This window comes from Populus trichocarpa, chromosome 7 (assembly GCF_000002775.5).
Source record: "Populus trichocarpa isolate Nisqually-1 chromosome 7, P.trichocarpa_v4.1, whole genome shotgun sequence".
Lineage (NCBI taxonomy): Eukaryota > Viridiplantae > Streptophyta > Magnoliopsida > Malpighiales > Salicaceae > Populus > Populus trichocarpa.
This window is the reverse complement of record NC_037291.2, coordinates 485,356-503,920: the sequence shown is the minus strand read 5'-3', so window position 1 is coordinate 503,920 and position 18,565 is coordinate 485,356. Positions and strand designations below refer to the sequence as shown.

At 32.7% G+C, this 18,565-nt stretch overlaps 1 protein-coding gene across 1 annotated transcript; it reads left to right on the top strand.

Moving 5' to 3' along the window:
• Positions 1-13,873: 13,873 nt before the first annotated feature.
• Positions 13,874-17,498, top strand: LOC7497735 (growth-regulating factor 1). The gene is made up of 4 exons (XM_002310292.4): positions 13,874-14,619; positions 15,113-15,337; positions 15,656-16,016; positions 16,442-17,498. Exons 1-4 carry the CDS (start codon positions 14,187-14,189, stop codon positions 17,265-17,267), a joined length of 1,845 nt encoding a protein of 614 aa, XP_002310328.4. The 5' UTR covers positions 13,874-14,186; the 3' UTR covers positions 17,268-17,498.
• Positions 17,499-18,565: the final 1,067 nt, after the last annotated feature.

Here is an 18,565-nt window from a genome sequence, read left to right as displayed (position 1 = left end):
CTGATGCTCAGAACTCACTTCTGCTGGTGTTATTAGAGAACAAAGAGTAGCAGCAATGGAAATTCAGTTGTTAGCAAACTCAATTGCCGAGATCATTGAATCATCAATAGACATTATAACTTTCCCTACCATTCGTTTCTTAGTTGCTGGTTTGACATTCTACCTGTTTTTTAATAAACATTACGGGAAGTCACAGTGAATAGCTTTAATCCATAGACAGCCTGGTGAAAACAACGAGGAACATGATTTCATAATGAGGATCTTTATTACTAAAGATCAGATTGTTCTTTATCAGCCAAATGATGGCAAAAAAAGAGCTTACGCGTCTTCTTTCAAGCCTGGATTAGCTCACAGTAGCTTACACGACCGAAACCAGATATCATTAACAAGCGCAAGCCATCTGAAGCCATCTGTTACAATTTTAAATATATTTGATTAAACAATACATATCATAATTTTATATGAATCTCATTAAGAAAAATTTAAAACTTTTTTTTTTTTATTTTGGAATGCAGTAGCTAAAACTAACACTTGCGTAGAAATAAGAAGATTGCAGAAATAGCTAAAATTGGTCAACCCTCGGAACAAATAAAGTAGAGCATGGATTTTTTTTTTTTTTGGGCTTTATGTATGCAATTATGCATGGAAATTCATAAGAGTATTTGGGGCTCTGCTTCTACTTTTAAAAAAGAAATTGCATGTGTATTTACTTGTTCCCGAAAAGAGTGATATGTCCAGCTCTTTACAGGCTCCTAAGTTAACGTCGTTACCCTCTTTTACTGCTCTCTGTCTCTATTTTTTTTATCTTTTAAAAAAAAATTATTTTTTAATATTTAATAGTATCATAAAAAATTATATTGAAAAACACTTTTAGTATTTAATTGTGTCATAAAAAATAAACTGAAAATAACTTATTAATATTTTTTTAAAATTTATTAAAATAATAAAAAACAAATTTTACAAATTAAAAAGTTGAATGAGAATGAAATTGAAAAAAAAAATCTAATTTTATAAATTATCTCAAATAAAATAAATAACAATCAAAATAATAGAGATCAAATCTAACAAATAAAAAAGTTGAAAGATGATGAAATTAAAAAATAATAACAACAATTTTATAAATTATTTCAAATAAAATAAATAACAATCAAAAGAACAAGAACCCAATCTGATAGATAAAAAATTTTAATTAAAAATATAACAAGAAAAAAACAAATAATAATCATAAAAATAAGGACCAAAGTTGATATAAAAATTAAATTAAATCAAATTCTAAAGGATGAAACTGAAAAAAAAATCAAAACAAAATATATAGCAATCAAAAGTTTGAAGATCAAATTTTATATAATCAGCAAATAATATGATATTTCTAAAAATTTCACAACTTCTGATAAGTGATTTCCATTCAAAATAAAAGAAAAATATTTTCCTAGAAATCAAACCAAATTTTTCTTTGACTGTAAAATATTTTTCGTTGACCAACTTTTCTAATAGCAAACAAATATAAAAAAAATTAGAAAGTAGTTTTCAGGAATCACTTCCATAAAATAAATGGGGCCTAAGACTAGTAGCAGCTAGCATTTTATTTTATTTTGGCAGTGTTGGAATATATGGAAATAATTGTTTTTTAAAGTATATTTTATTTAAAATATATCAAAATAATATTTTTTATTATTTTTTAAACCCTTCTAAAAAATCTCAATTTAGTCTCAAACATGTATGCTAATTTTCAATTAAATAAAAAACTTATAAACTTGATCCTAAATGTTTCAAAAATTTCTCAATGAAGTCTTTCTATTAATATTCCCTAACATTTTTGCTAGATCTTTAAATTTACACCGATTTAGTGGTAGCATGCACATTAGATCATCCCAAGTTTATAAGTTTTGGATGTAATCAAGAACGGATATAAATTAAGGCTTCTCCAAGGAAAAGTTATTTTTCAGGACAAAATGGTAGAATATTTTCTTGTGATCATCCTAGCCCTGCTGCTCAAGAAGAGAGACCCTACAAGATTGTGGGAGATGTGCAAGGAAAGCAAGCAATGGCCCAGCCCTATATTGAATATTCACTTGCCGATGCCATCGGAATGCCATTGACAGAGCTACCCCCATTCCCATGTCCCCTACATTGTATTAAAAGAGTGCAAACAGAGAAAGTTCTGCAGGGAAAAGAAGTGAATATCTAGCAAGGTGGTGTAGGTGGGGGCTTCTTTCAGAGAAGAACCCAAACTCCTAACCCATCTTTGGTGACAAAGGCCCTGGAAATATGGATTAATTTGCAACAGCACAAGGAATGACAGCAGAGAGGGATGTTTGCTCATGGCATTTGGGTGTTTTTGCCATACGTATTTGACTTTAGAAAGCTTGATTGATTAGGACACCCACCTAGCTGATTAAACTTTCCTTATTTTCATTTTTTCTTTTGAAAATCAACACATTGAAGCAGATATACATGGTAAAATACAGGCGAGCTCTGATAACTACATTCGACAGGCATTAGCCAGTGCTTCCTGATTTACAACTGAAGACCAATGTATTTTTGCCACTATTATTCCATGGTAGCAGATTAACAAAAGCAGGGCAACTAACCAGTGAAAGACTGATATTTGCTATGCAGTGAACCTTCATGCAACTGGAACAATAACTGCTTCCCTTTGAAGACAAACATTCCTCCCTGAGAACAACGGAACAGAACTTGCTGGAATTATAGTGAGGGCAGATAGTGCTGCAGATGAACCAAGTCATAAACAGTTCAGTCTTGGGATTGGCAGATAGCTTTGCAGCATGTGTATTTGATAAACGAACCAAGCTCGAGATTCATTTCAGGATATCATCGATTCACTTAGCCAAACACATATTTCCTCAAAGTTGACTTCACAGGTCCATGAACAGGTTGATAGGGAACCTAGTACTGTTAATATGTCTGCAATTTGTAATCATTTATATAAATTTTTTTGTTCTATTTATTTGTGAAGTTCATTCTTTTAATGAGTTGCTCATAACCTCTTAAAATCAAAATGAAAAGACCTACAGGTAAATTAAGATAAAAAAAAATTCCTCATCACTGGACAGTAGTCAGGAGTAGATCAAACCTGTTGCAGTACACCACTTCTATCATCTAGGGTGGCTTCGATGGTGTTGTTTTTCACAGCTTTACGCAGAGCATGAGATCTTGAAAACACCTTTAACCAAAGCATGAAAAATGAAGCATATTGCGAATACAGACAAGCTCCAAAAAGACTTCTACAGAAAGCATAAAGGGAAGCTTACGCTAGCTGGATTGAAGAATGTACGTCCAAAACCATAGTATAAGCCCAGGACATCACAAGCCTGAAATATAATGAGTGTCCTTCAGTCTCTGCCATCGTAAACTAAGATATATAACAAGTAGATGTAAGACTTGAGCATATATCATTACCTTGCGCTCAGGGCCAGCATAAAGGCAATCCATTGGAAATGGTAACTGATCAAACATCATCAGCGAGAGAAATCATTCAGTTACGACAATTGCCCAAAGAAAAATGGCCCATAACATGAAAAAACAATAACAAGTGTAGAAATGCAATGATGGCTTGGAATTTGCTAGGAAAATGGTTGATGATGGAAATTATTCAACATTCTGGCAGCATATTAAAAGCCCCTCGCATGCAAATGCGACCCACCACAATAACAATCCGTGCACCCCGTTAGTATGTGAGAGTAAAGGAGTACCTCCCAGTTTATTGAATAACTGTCCATTGATGATAAATGGCACAGTAAAGAAATGTAAGCATCTCCAGTCTTGGGAAAGATGGCTGCGGAAGATGATTTGCTGCAGCTTTGGAGCAGAAAGCAACATGCCAAATCAAACAACAAAATCACAAATATTTTTCTTTTCTTGTGTTATGATTCTTGCCATTGTTGCAAGAAAACATCATGACACAATACTACAGCATCCGAAATCGAGCAACATCGAGTGTCCAGGAATCCAAGAGAATGTTAACTTCGAATATTTCATATTTTTCAAGAAGACATGCTTTAAAGAAACACCATCAGCTTAATGAATGCTGCCTGCCAAATGATTATTCTTGAAGACATACACGAACCTAAAATCAAGTGCACAATCTAAAACACACCGGTCGGCCAGCATAGCAGCTTTATCTGGAGTAACAACACCGATTGCAATTAGCTTGACGCCAGCTGAATCAAATTTCTCAGGAAAAATGACAATGTTCAAGTCCAATCTAATTGAAAATGTTCCATGATCGTTTTAGGAAAATTGATTGCAACTTCTTTGTACACTTTCTTTACCACGAAAATTTACGAATTAAAGAGGGGCAATTGTAAACACTCAAATTTGCCTATCTTCTTCTTCTTCTTTTTTCTAAAACTATCCAAACCCCCAATAAGCATAATCCCACAACAGAAAGAAAACAACAATTGCTGCTACAGAGGTATCAATCTAGTTTTTACAGATAAATCTCTGTGATAAAAAAAAAATTCTATGAAACAAAAACAAGCTATAAAATTCCTAATTTAAACAAGACAAAATATAATTATGGGCTAAGCTAACAATCAAGTTTAGAACCACTAGTAGTTTGCTTAATTTTGTCTTGGACGGGCTTTTGTCAAGTAAAAATGAACCTCACCCCAATGTTGGGCTTCAGTTCGGATACAAACTTCAGACGCTAGAGTCGTTTATTTGGGAGATAGCTCCTCCTGCTCTGCTCCAAATGTGAAAGCGCAGTTGGTTTTTCAAATTAGATTTATTTATTTTTGTGTTTTAAAAGAATCTTTAAAAAAATTAATTTTATTTTTATTTTTATTTTAAATTAATATATTTTTGGTGTTTTTAGATCATTTTAATACACTAATATCAAAAATAATTTTTTTTTAAAAAAAATAAATTATTTTAATATATTTTTAAATAAAAAACATTTTAAAAAATAATCATAAGTACAAACATGAATTTATTCTTAATTTTTATTCTAGAAAGGAATTGTATCGATGTTGCGGTGATACAACAAGTGTCAAAACCTCAAAAAACAGCTATGTTTGTTTTTGGTTTGAAAAGGGGATTGCATCGCCTACATTTCCAAACGAGTACTTATTTCGACAAGCTTAATTGAGATGAAAAACGTTAGCCATGAAGGGAAGTGAATGAACTATTTCATGGTATTAGATTAAAAAAACCATTTTTACATATCATTTTAAATGCTGATATTGCAATGTGTTGTGGTAAAAGGCTGGATCCTGATCAGCCGGCAGCAGGGTCGGGTCTTGAAACGCTACTGTTTCCTTTTCTTCAAGAACAGGACAAAACACCAGCTCTAATCTCTTTCCCTTAAACCCTTGTTTACACGACACGAGTGAGACAAAACCACACCTTCGGTTTTAGCTGTGAACGTGTCGAATGGAAGCAAGCCCCTTTAGAGCCACCTTTAAAGTTTAAAGACATTAACTCTAGCCATTGTACAAACTCCAACGCATCAAAAGTTCAAAACAGCACAAATACACCAAGCAAACTGCTCTGCGTGGTACCTGGCTGAGATTCACTAAAACCAAACCCCTAAAAAAGCCAACTTGTTGCAGCTGTCAAAATGAATCAAATTACCCCTAAGCCCGAGACGGATAGAGGCGAATTGAAGGGTCAAGATCAGGTCCTAGAAGGTAAACGCACTGGATTCCAATAAAAAGGCTGAGAAGTTTTCCTAGTCCGTGGAGGGTTTATCAATGTTTTGGTATTATTTTCTTCATGCTAGCTATGGAAAGGTGGCAAGATTGACTTTAAAGTCTGTATTCACTTCTAGATTTTGCAATTAACTGCTTTGATTTTTCAAGCACTTCCTTTTCAGGCTCCACAACTTTATGTTCGAGGGCAACGTTTCGGATCAGCTGCTATGAAATAGTTAATGGCCGAAGGAATGAAGAGTTCCATGTCCCCCACCTTCCCCTACAAGACAATGTCTTGGTTTTTTTTTTTTTTTTGGTCTTTTGCAAGGGATGGATGATGATCTCTGTAAAAGAAGTGGAGGGTACTTAATGATTTTAAAATGGATGAAACCCAAGTCAAGTTTTCACTCGATTCATTAAATAAAAACTTGACCCAATTAAATTCAACACTGAAAAAATTTAATGTTTTTTTAAAATTATTAAAAAATACTAAAAAAAAATGGTAGAAGGGCTAATTCGGAATAAATTCTAGGAAACAACCTTGACTTAAAAATTCTCTTCTTTCTCACATAGGTTTCAATTCTATTTTTAAAAAAAATAAAAAACTATTCCAAAAAACTATTTATTTTATATCTTTATTCATATATCTCCAACTTAATTTTTTATTTTTGTTCTAAAACACTAATAAAACGCAGCTAACTAGAAGCAAAAGGTATTAAAAACGGTGAAAAAAATCTTTTAGATATGGTTCAATCACATGGGCAAGAGCTGGACCACCACAAGCCCAATATGTGCATGAAAGTGATATGTAAAAACTGGACCAGTGATATTTCTATAGTTGAGAGTATATAAAAAGAGAGAGCTGGGGAGATGGTAATGGATGCTCACATATCTTATAAAAAATTGGCAATAAAATAAATTTGACAGAGTCTAAATTTAATAACACAGCATGACTATTTGGAATTTTATATCTTTTATTTGATAGATTCTGAGTATATGATATTATAAATGAAGGAGAGAGTAGTTGAACATGAGAAAACCAAACAATTAATGATTTGACTTTTAAATAATAGATAATAATTTTGAAACTGTAGGTATTATGTAGCGGTGATAAAATTGTTAATTTTTGAATTTTTATTTTTTTATTTAGAGAAAATAAGTTAATGAAATAGTATTTTATTGTAGAATGTAGTAATTGCAATATTGTTTTATTTTTCTGCTACGTTAAAAATTAGCTTAAGATCTTATATGTTTTTATTAACGCATACATTCTTTACTATATTTTATTATATGTAATCATTCACTTTTTGATTCACGGTTATATTTTTCTACTCGAAAACGTGTTAATAAAACCTACATATTAATTATTTTGCGTTGAAAAAAATTACTCGACCCGCAGCGAGGCGAGTCGAATAGTCGTGTTAACACTTTATTTTTTGAATTTATTGACGCAAATGGTTCTCGGTGTATTTAATTAGATGCATGCATATGTTTTTTTTATAATTAAAATTTTAAAAAATCACATTTGAAAAGCTTGTATTTTTATTTATTTTTTTGCTAAAAAAATTTATCCACAACATGACAAATTAGTTGTATGTATATAAAAGATGTAAATTACTGAGTTGGTATTTCCAGTATCATAATTAACACGATATACATGAGCATGCTTCTAGAGCATTGAAGATGATGGAAATGAATTCCATGGCCTGTGTACACACCAGACATCTTCTGTCATTGACTAGCTTTGGTGTGAAGATGAAACCTGTTAAATTTCTCAGAATGGAATTTCTGGGATTTTTCCTTAGCTCATTATTTTTTCTATCTTTCTTGGAGATAGTGTATTTGTTAATTGTAAACTAGCTACGAACTTAAATTTGAAGTAATTTCTTTGTGGTTGTAGATTTATAACTTCACAATAAATATCTTTTCTACTAGGGCAATCTCTGGATATTTAGCAATATATAATAATACTATTCAATTGTCTGAATTAAATATATATATTTTTGTCCGAGTGAAGTAATTTATCAGCAGGACATTAATAGCACCGCGTCTCATACCTCAGAAAAGAGAAGAGAACTTCACAGCTCTCTTGGAGTGTCGGTTTTTTAAAAAAATAATAAGGAGAAGAAGACGAAGAACATTTCTTGGAAGGTTACGAATTTTCAAAGGCACATTAATGCAGAATTAATAGAGTAGGATTATAGGAAATGGATGCGAGACAAACATCACATTCGTTGGAGATTAATGACCCACCCACGCCTGATCATCTACAGGGAACAGCTCTAAGGCCTCAAATGCCTCCTCCTCCACTTTAATAAAGCCTAGTCTTTGGTTTCCCACGCCCTATAGCACCCAAAATAACCTAGACTCTTGCTCTTGCATTTACTAAGACCAAAGGGCTTGAATCAAGATCATTTATGGTGATCTTCAAGCTATGATCTTCACACCTGCTGCCCGAGATATTGAATAGAATCCAGCTTGTCTTGCATGAACATTAGTTGGAGCTCAATATTGTGTTGAGCATGAGAGTTCTTTACTGGTCTGATCTGGAAAAGTCAATCGAAGATTTTGGAGAGGACTTTGATGCTCTTCGGACGTATCTTTTTTCAGGAAATTTATAACAAGTCGATAGGCTAGCTAGTCCGATTCCTACTTTACACATTGCATTTCTACTTCTCTAGTTAGGATTCACGATTGTAGCTAGGGTGATTTTTTTTCCCTGGCAATATTTCTTTTTACGAGTTAATCCCCCCTCTTTTACAGGAAGATCTGCCTTATGGTACGTAGCTACAGCCATGTGTGTGGCGAACCCAATTGTTAGCTAATTATATTATGAATTGTTATAAACTCCACCCCCCTGCAAAACCAAAAAATTATAATCAAAATCTCTTAGGGCTGTTTGGAGAGCTTGGAGTTGAATTCAATTTCAAGATTTAAATTAATTTTTTAGTTTATAATATTTTTAACAGTACTATTGATTTGAATTTTAAATAGAATTTAATTGTCAAGAAATTATCAAAAACAAATAAAACCCTCTGATTTGCTGTGGTAATTTCCATTAGAATTGGCATTAAAAGTAATATTTTAAAAATACAATTAACAACACAAGACTTTATTTTTTACCAAATCCTCCATTGTCTTTTTTCCCTTCGTCTTTTTCCAACCCCCACTACCTAGTTTGGATCTTAAATTGCTCAATCATTACAAAATTGAATGTTTGTATCTCCTTCCCTCAACTGTTTCACTGCTTTACAATACATTTCTCTATTTTTTTTTTATTATATTTTTTTTGGGTGAATGATGCTTGGTTGCATTTTTATATCCAAAGTAAGTACAATGTGTTATGTTATTGTGTCAAAATAAAATAAAATAAAAACATGTTGTTGACAATTCATTCATCCTTCACTGCTATAAAATTCCTTCTTTTTTCTTTCTGTCACCATGCGTGGGGTAAAGAAGAAGTACAACATGGAGGTAAAGGAACCCATCATGTCATGGGCAAGGAAAGAAATGAAGGGAAAAAAAGAAATCATTTAAGAATAAAATAATTAATATTATTAATTCAATTCATTTCTATAGTTATTTAAAATAATATATTTCAATTCAATTATTTAATTTTTTATTTTATTTTAAATATAAATATTATAATAAGTTATGAATTGAATCCAAATTATATGTTTTTTTATTTGAAAATACATTAAAATAATATTTATTTATTTTTTATTTCAACACATCAAAATAATAAAAACATTAAAAAATATTAATATAATTTTTTTTTAAAAATAAAAATATAGAAACATGCAGTACAACCGCACTCCAATCGATTAAGAGCATGTTTGGTAGTGTGGTAGTGGTTGCTTTTCAAATAGCTTTTCGTGTCGAAATACATGCCAATGATGTTTTTTCATTTTTTAAAAATTATTTTTGACATCAGAACATCAAAACGATCCAAAAAATATAAACCGCACTCAATTTTAGCAAAAAAAAAACATTTTAAAATTTGATCAAATGCAGATTCAACCGCAGAGCCAAACATGCTTTGAAACCGGAAACCAACAACAAAATTATCTCAGATTACAACGGCTGCTGGACCCAAAAAAACGATGAAGCCAAGAAGAAGCAAAAGAGGACTATTCTTCCATTGAAAAACAATGGCAAGCATCACAAAACATTCATTTCAGACACGGATAAAGAGGTGGTGTTGTCTGAAATTACCAAGACGTTTGCTTGTAAAAGTGAAAGTGTAATGGACTTCTACACATATCTTTTCATGTTCTTGCCGCAAATCTACAGGGAGGAGGAGGAACATTCTGATCTTTCTGCAAATCTTGACCGGCAGCCTAAGCTGCCGCCTTGAACATCCTAAATTGAGCGTATAAATGACATGACAAAAAAATAGTCAGAAACAGGGTGCTGATATAAATAGTCAGAAACAACAAGGCCTTTATCGAACACTTGTTGTTCTAGATGGAACTTGATAATAGTGCAGGTCAAGTTAAAAAAAAATTAACGTAAGAAAAATTATTCAAATGTTGTAAATGTTATTTTTTTCTGGTGGAAAAAAATTCAGATCGTTTGAGGGATTACCTAATATAACCTGATTAATTTTATGGGTCTAAAAACAACACATACAACTCTTAAGAACAATATTTGACTAAACAAATTCTTAAGATGATATCTTTTTTTAATATTAAAATAACAACATATTAAATTGACATGGCTCAACCCGGGATAACGTGTTAAATTCGTGATTCAGGTTATGAGACTATGATAACTTTATAAAAAGAAAATCAAAACAAATTATAAATCTTAACTCTCAATTAACTTAATGTTGAAGGATGAAATTGAAAGAAAAAATAATTAAAAATAACCTAAAAAAAGGATATAAGTTCATATGTCAAACTTGCAAATCAGATCATAAGACCGAGATAACCCTATGAAAAACAAATTACAAATTCTAATTCCTAACCATACCAATATTAAAGGATGAGATTAAGAAAGAAAGAAATAAAAAAAAAATAACATAAAAAATAACCTGAGTCAATTCACCAAACTCATGACCTGGATCATCGAATCGAGATAACCTTATATAAAAAAATAATAAAAAAAAAACCTAATTTAACCGGGTTAACATATCAAATCTGTGACTTTGATCTTGAGATTAAAATAACCCTATAAAGAGAAAGTCAAAAACAAATAATATAGCTTGATTCTCAATCACCCATGTCGGATCTAATGTTGAACGATGAAATTTGTAAAATTTTTAATTAAAAAATAAAATAAAAAATAAGTTAAGTCAACCCTAGTTAACCATTAAGCACTATTCTTGGGTCATCAAACCAGGAAAACCTAATGAAACACAAATAGAAACAAATCATGAAACCTAATTCCCAATCAAACACAATATTAATTGATGAAATTGAAAAAAATCAATTAAAAAAGACAAAAAAAACTAACCCGAGTCAATTGGGGTTAATTCGTTAAGTATTGTTCCGGAGTTATGAGATCAGGATAACCTAATGAAAAGTAAAGAAAACAAATCATGAAATTTAATTCTCAATCAGATTAATATTAAAATATGAAATTAAACAAAATAATTAAACAAAAAAAACAAATCTGAATTAATCGGGTTAATCCGTCAAACCTAAGATCCGTATCATAAAAATATGATAACTAAATAAAAAAAAATCTAAATTAAAAAATGCAAAGCAATATTTCAATAAAATAGTGATCTGTAAGCACACGCTCTTTTAGTTAGAGTTAATAGTGTCTGTAAGAATTGTTTGTTTTTTCGTTTCCTTCTATAGATTTGGTCTTCCATGATGTGGAGAGGAATAAAATACATATTTTATTGATTTACCAAGAAGAAGCATCTTTCCATGGAGAAGCAAGATAAATCCAGCAGGACGGAAGGCTTAGGGGCCTGATTTACTAGCAATCTAGCATACACGACTGCTTTGACCACATTCCTGAGAAAATCCTTTTACATGCAGAGAATTGACTGGACACGAAAAGATGTTTAAATGTTGACAAGCTAGAAGGAGACCTTTATAACGAAAAACCTCTCTCTCCCTCCTTTCTTTTTTTTTTTAAAAAAAAACCTTTAATAGTTCGGAAACACGGTACAAATCATTTTTTTTTTTAATTTAAATATTTTTTGCTAAAATTTAAATTTAATATGTTTTATTGTTTATCTGAGTTTCTTTTGAACTTGTTAAATTAATTAGATAATATCATAATAATTTTTATATTGTTTAATTTGAAGTTTAGGCTAGATAAATAATTGGTTTGGGGGATTTCAGGGTTATTCACTTGGCTAAGTTTTCACATGGCCAATTCATTTTTTACATTAAAAAAAGACTTGGCTTAAATTTTTTATTTTTAAAGACCAAAGTTCAGGCCATATAATCTTCTAAATTATTTTAGCCCGATCATTGACTAATTCAAGTTGATATGTTATAAGTTTATGCCTATTATTTTTAAAATAAAAATATACTTATAAGAATGTTATTGGCATCTCAGGCAAGAACATAAGCACTTCGCATGTATTAATACTAATGTCCTGTTTGTTTGCTGGAAAATAATTTTTTTTTAGAAAGTGAATTATTTTCCAATGTTTGGTAGTGTAATGGAAAATAAGTTGGAAAATATTTTCCAGTGTTTGGTTATGTTATGGAAAATGAGCTGGAAAATAACTTATTAATGTTTTATTTTTTTCAAGCTTATTAAAATAATGAGGAACAAATCTTACAAATTAAAAAGTTGAATGAGAATGAAATTGAAAAAAAATATAATTTCATAAATTATCTCAAATAAAATAAATAATAATCAAAATAATAGAGATCAAATCTAACAAATAAAAAAATTGAAAGATGAAGAAATTAAAATAATAATAATTACCATTTCATAAATTATTTCAAATAAAATAAGTAACAATCAAAAAAATGATGATCAAATTTGATAAATAAAAAATTTCAATTAAAAAATGATAAGGGAAAAACAAATAACAATTATAAAAATGAGGACCAAAGTTAATATAAAAATTAAATTTTAAGGGATGAAATTGAAAAAAAATATTCAAAACAATATATATATATATATATATAGCAATTAAAAGTTTGAGGACTAAATTTGATATAATCAGCAAATAATATGACATTTCTAAATTTTTCACAACTTCCGGAAAGTGTTTTTCGCCCAAAATAAAAGAAAAACACTTTCCTGAAAACCAAGCCAAATTTTTCTTTAACTGAAAAATATTTTTCTTTGATTAATTTTTTTAATAGCAAACAAACACAAAAAAAATTTTAATTTTTTTTTAAAAAAAACTTAACTTTCCGTCAAATAAACGAGTTTAATTCTTTTAAATGTATTTGGTTAGAAGCAGACAAGGTTAAGATGCAATAACGATGCTATTATTAGTTTTAGGTAGCCTTTTTAAAAATGAATCTCTCTTAGCTTATTTGTATGTGGTTGCTACGTTTAGATAATAACATAGTTTTTGAAACCCGGCCAGGCCCGGCAGGTCAACCCGAGGTTGGAACCGGGCCGGGTTGAAGAAAAAATAAGAGAAGGAAAAACTCAGTGTGACCCAGCAAGACCCGGTCAAGACTCGGTTGCAAACTCGTTGACTTTTGTTTTTTTACTAAAACGACGTCGTTTTGATTGTTTTAAAAAAAGAACTAACCCGGCCGACCTAGTCAAAACCCGAAACCCAGGCTTTGGACTGGACCGGGTCTTAAAACTATGGATAATAGATTGCTAATGATTTGATTTGGATGTAGATATTAAGGTTTGTTTTTGTGTTTTAAAAATATTTTTTAAAAAATAAATATTTTATTTGTTTTAAATTAATATTTTTTAGTATTTTTAGATCATTTTAATATATCGATATCAAAAATAAATTTTTAAAAATAAAAAAAATATTTTAATATATTTCTAAATAAAAAATAACCACTATTACACTACTAGATACCTTTTTAATGTAAGGTTTTTGTTACCATAAATTGGAGGTTATGGTCTCTCATATGATACTCAATTATGTTCACTTGTTAAATTCTTTTTAAAATATCAAGATGACCAAAAAAAATCTCATTACTGTTAAAAAAATAATAATAATAAAAAAAATCAAATACTACAATTACAAGGACATTTAGGTAACTTGAAGTGTCCTTACTCCTTAAGATGACCAAAAAATTTCCTTTTCAGCTATAAAACAATGAATGGTAGCATGTCCGAGAAGTGGAGAGTGTGTTTGGTAGCCTTGTCTGCTCCCTCAGTTTCAAGTTTCAACTCCTTCTCCTTCTCTCTTCTCTCCAATTATTTATTTTCCTTCTCAAAGCTCAATCCTTTATTTTTTTTTCTTTTTTTTTAATCTGAAGTCTTTCTCTAGACAGTGCAAAACCCACCCTTAAGATGCGCCACTCTTTTTCTTTCCTTTTGTTTCAAGACATGAAAGTTTATTCTTCTTTTACTCTCACTTTCTTGCCATGAACTCCTGCTTTAATTTTACAGTTTTTGTAGCTTATTGCCATGGACTTTGGGGTTCTTGGTTTGGAGGGTCTTGTGGGTCCTGAAAGTAGTAGTCATGCTCCTTCTCATGTCTCACTTCCTGAGACCAAACCAAAGATTCTTGGATCTGTGTTAACTAAGCAAGAAAGATCATCTTCATCTGCATCAGCTCAGGATGATTACTGGAGGGCTTCAAAGATGCCAAAACTTGATGATTTCTCTTCCACCAAAACAATGCCACTGCACCAACCCGCTCCTTTGCTGAGACCTAATTCTATGTTTTCTAATGATTCTCGCCAACAAGAGCACATGCTAAGCTTCTCTTCTCCAAAACCAGAAGCTACTCCATTTCTCGTTAAAGATGCTGGCTTGGTTGAGAGAAACACACAAAACCACACTGCCTTGAGTTTTCCTTACTACCAGCACGCACCTCTTTCCGCTAGCAGAAGTGCAGGTAAGTACACAAGTTTTTCTTTTGTTGGGGTTGAAGTTCTCATCTTTGGGTTACAATTGGCATAAAAATTTTGTTTGATGTTTGATTTTAAGAAATGGGTTTTTGGGAAATGACAGATTTTAGTTACATTCATATCTAAAAGGTTGATTTTGCTATTATCCTCGTATGGCTTTGTTTCCATGTACTGGTGATGGTCTTTTCATGGGCATTTAGTAGAAATTTCACATTTTGAGTCTTGTCAAAGGGAAAAGTTGATTTCCCCCACCCTTATAAGCCAGGTATTTTTGCTTTGGATTTGGTTAATTTTCGGTGTTAGAACATGTTAGTTACAAAAGAGGGAAAGAGCTAGAAAAATTAGGAAAATCAACAGTACACAGACAAAACTTATGCAATAGTTTATTTTTTTCCTCTATGTCAAATTTGGAATATAATTAAGGATACATATAGCTTCTTTGAATGTTACAGGCAAGAAATGTTTAATCTAATGTTGCAGGTTATGGCACTGGAAACTTGAATGCAAGCATGCAGGGGCCTTTTACTGGGGTTAGAGGACCATTTACTCCATCTCAGTGGATGGAGCTTGAACACCAGGCCTTGATCTACAAATACATCACTGCACGTGTGCCTGTGCCTTCCAATTTAATCATTCCTCTCAAGAAATCTCTCAACCCTTATGGCTTACCTTTTTCCTCTGCTGGATCATTCCCTCCCAGTTCATGTAAGCTTCTTCTATTCCTTTGAAATAGTTAGAAGAATCAACACTGCATATCCTTTTTTAATTTTTCTTTTGTGTGTTGGAGTTTTATTTTTCTTGTTTGGTACTGAAACTAATAGCCTACTTTTTTCAATTTATTATGATCTTTGAAATGATGTCCAAATATATATGCACACGAATTATAAATATAAAATAATACTCTGTTTGAAGTGAAATAGTCTTTTTTTTTCTCCCCTTTCCTCCCCTTTTTTTGGCTGATTTATTTCATTTCTCTGATTTCCTTTTGTTTTCTTTTTCATGCATCTTTCCCAATCTACATAGTGGGATGGGGCACTTTCCACCTTGGTTACCCTGGCAACAACACTGATCAGGAGCCTGGAAGGTGTCGTCGGACTGATGGCAAGAAATGGCGGTGCTCAAGGGATGCTGTAGCTGACCAAAAATATTGTGAAAGGCACATAAACAGAGGCCGCCATCGTTCAAGAAAGCCTGTGGAAGGCCAGACTGGCCATGCTGCTACTGGGACTGCCAGTTCAAAGGTGGTGCCAATGTCTAACTCCATGCCAACCTCGATTACAACCAGTGGCGCTACCTCGAACAGCATTGTGATCACACAGCAACAGTTAAAAAATTTTCAGCCGGCTGCTGCTTCCATCTCTTCTGCAGATGCTCGTGTCAACGGGTAAAAAATGTGCATTTGAGCTTCCTTTTGCTAGTTTGTTTTATTTGCTTTTTGTTATCCATTTCAAGTTTTTATAAGATGGCATTTCTCTCTAAAAGCATGTGTATTCATACTCTCTTCCTTTTACTTTACCATAAAGTTGACCCCATTATTTCATCTTTACTTAGGTGACAGTGACTAGTCCTGGTAGTTGACACTTAGGATTCCTTTTTCAATGGGTTTCATTATAGCTTCCCCATTTGTGGTTGCATTGTACATTTGGATTGAAGGCTTTTTTGTAGAAAAATATGTATTTGTGGAGGTTATGGTTCCTGTTTACATCTTGTTGATGCATTTGACTGTAAGAAACTTTGTTCATTGTTTCACCGAATTTACTAAATTATACTCATCGGTTTGGTCTTAAGAAAAGTGAATGTCTTTTGCAGAGCACAAGATGCACGGAGGGTTTCTATGATGTCTTCCACTATCAACCGGAAATCTGACGAGTCTACTTTCTGTATTCCTAGACAAGATATCCTATTTGAACAGTGCTCTCAAACAGAGTTTGGACTTGTCTCCTATGATTCTCTCCTCAACCCATCGCAGAAGAGCTCTTACTTTAACGCTAAACCCTACGAGTCTTTTCTAAACTTTAGTGATGAAGAAAGCCATGATCAGCATCCCCTTCGTCAATTCATTGATGACTGGCCGAAGGACCAATCAAATCGTTCTGTCATTAGCTGGCCAGAAGAGTTGAAATCTGACTGTACCCAGCTCTCAATGTCAATCTCAATGGTCTCGTCAGACTTCTCGTCGTCATCATCCTCACTTCTGCGAGAGAAACTTGCCTTCTCACCATTGAGGTTATCTCGCGAGTTTGACCCTATACAAATGGGTTTAAGGGTGAGCGGTGACCATAATGAATCAAGCCAGAAGCAAGCCAACTGGATACCTATCTCTTGGGGAACTTCAATTGGCGGCCCTTTAGGAGAGGTCTTGACCACCAGCGCCAGCCATGCGGATTCCTGCAAAAGCTCATCAGCTCTTAACCTTTTAAGAGAGGGTTGGGATGGCAGCCCGCAGCTGGGATCTTCTCCAACAGGAGTCTTGCAGAAATCGACTTTTGGTTCACTTTCAAATAGCAGTTCAGGTAGCAGCCCAAGAGCAGAGAGCAAGAAAAACAATGAAAGTGCTAGTCTGTATGAGGATGTTGTTGGTTCGATAATTGCAAGTGATCCCCTATTCCATCCCTGTAATCAAGAAAATGGTTAGGATGAAACTTGTGAAGAAGAAGCTTGGAGTTATTTATCTTATTAATTTCTGCAGACTGTTTCTCCTTGTTGCTTGTTCCCCCCCCTCAAATCTAGAATGTAAAGACTTGGCAGATTCCCGATTGAATAGGTATCGGCCATTCTTGCACATATGGATCTGTAGGGATCTTTAACGTGTGAATTAAAGTAATTTTTCTCCTGCTTTGTTTGAGTTGAATGTCTTATTTTCCCATGGTTTCAGCCTTCTAAATTTGCTGCATCTCTGTGATATATATGTGTATAACCTCCATCATTCACGCAAGCTTACAATACATTATCAGATTGGGTCAGGAAGCATGTTTCAATGATAGGATATGTTGAATCGAAGAAAAATAATGGAGAAGAGGGAAACCATGGGAATGGTATATATGCAGGCAAGACATCAAAACAGTGGGGGGATAGAAGAATCAATGATGCTGATGAATCATCCTCCATAGCAACAGCAAAATATAATAATGCTTTAACTTCAAAAATACATATCGATCATTGATTCTTTGTAGGCCAGTATGTGATCTGCACTGTCCTATCCGTTCCAGATCCAGTTGGTAGGTTGCTTCAAGGATATGTACGTAAAAGAAATCACTATTGAACATTAAGATGGAGTTCCCTGGACTCCAGACAGGAGCAACTCTTGTGGCCTGCCCACCCGGCAGACCCCGCAAGTTCCTTGGGTGGTGTTTAAAAAAAACTGATTTTTTTTTTTAAAATTTTAAATCATTATTTTTATTTATTTTCAAGTTAAACTCAGCAGCTCTGGCCCAGCCACGGCCTAATTTCACAATTTCGGTCCTAGCCTCCCCCTGGCTTGACATCAGTGTAGATTTTTCGAAGGGCTGGGACCCCGATTCTGGTGAAAATTTGTTGAGACCGGACCTATGTTGAGGCTCCCGCTTGCCAAATTATTACTGCTTGGACATGAACTTAGCTGTATCAGATATGTAAAGGAAGAAAAGAAAATATTTATCAGGATATCTAGAATTAGTTGAGGGCACACAAACTCTCTGATCTAAATTTAATAATAAAAAATAAAATTATCTATCAGTTGGGATGCTGGCATTGCCTGGTGCTTGGGAAGAACACAAACAGTCGACCTCGTTTTTGAAACCCAGATCGGTGTATATCAGAAGTAATTTTCGGGTAATGGATAAGAGGGATTGATTTAAATCAATTTAATTTTGTTTATTTTATAAAATACAAAAAAATCACCTCATTTTGAAAACAGAATTCAATAGATTTTGACAGATTTTATTGGGTTTTTTC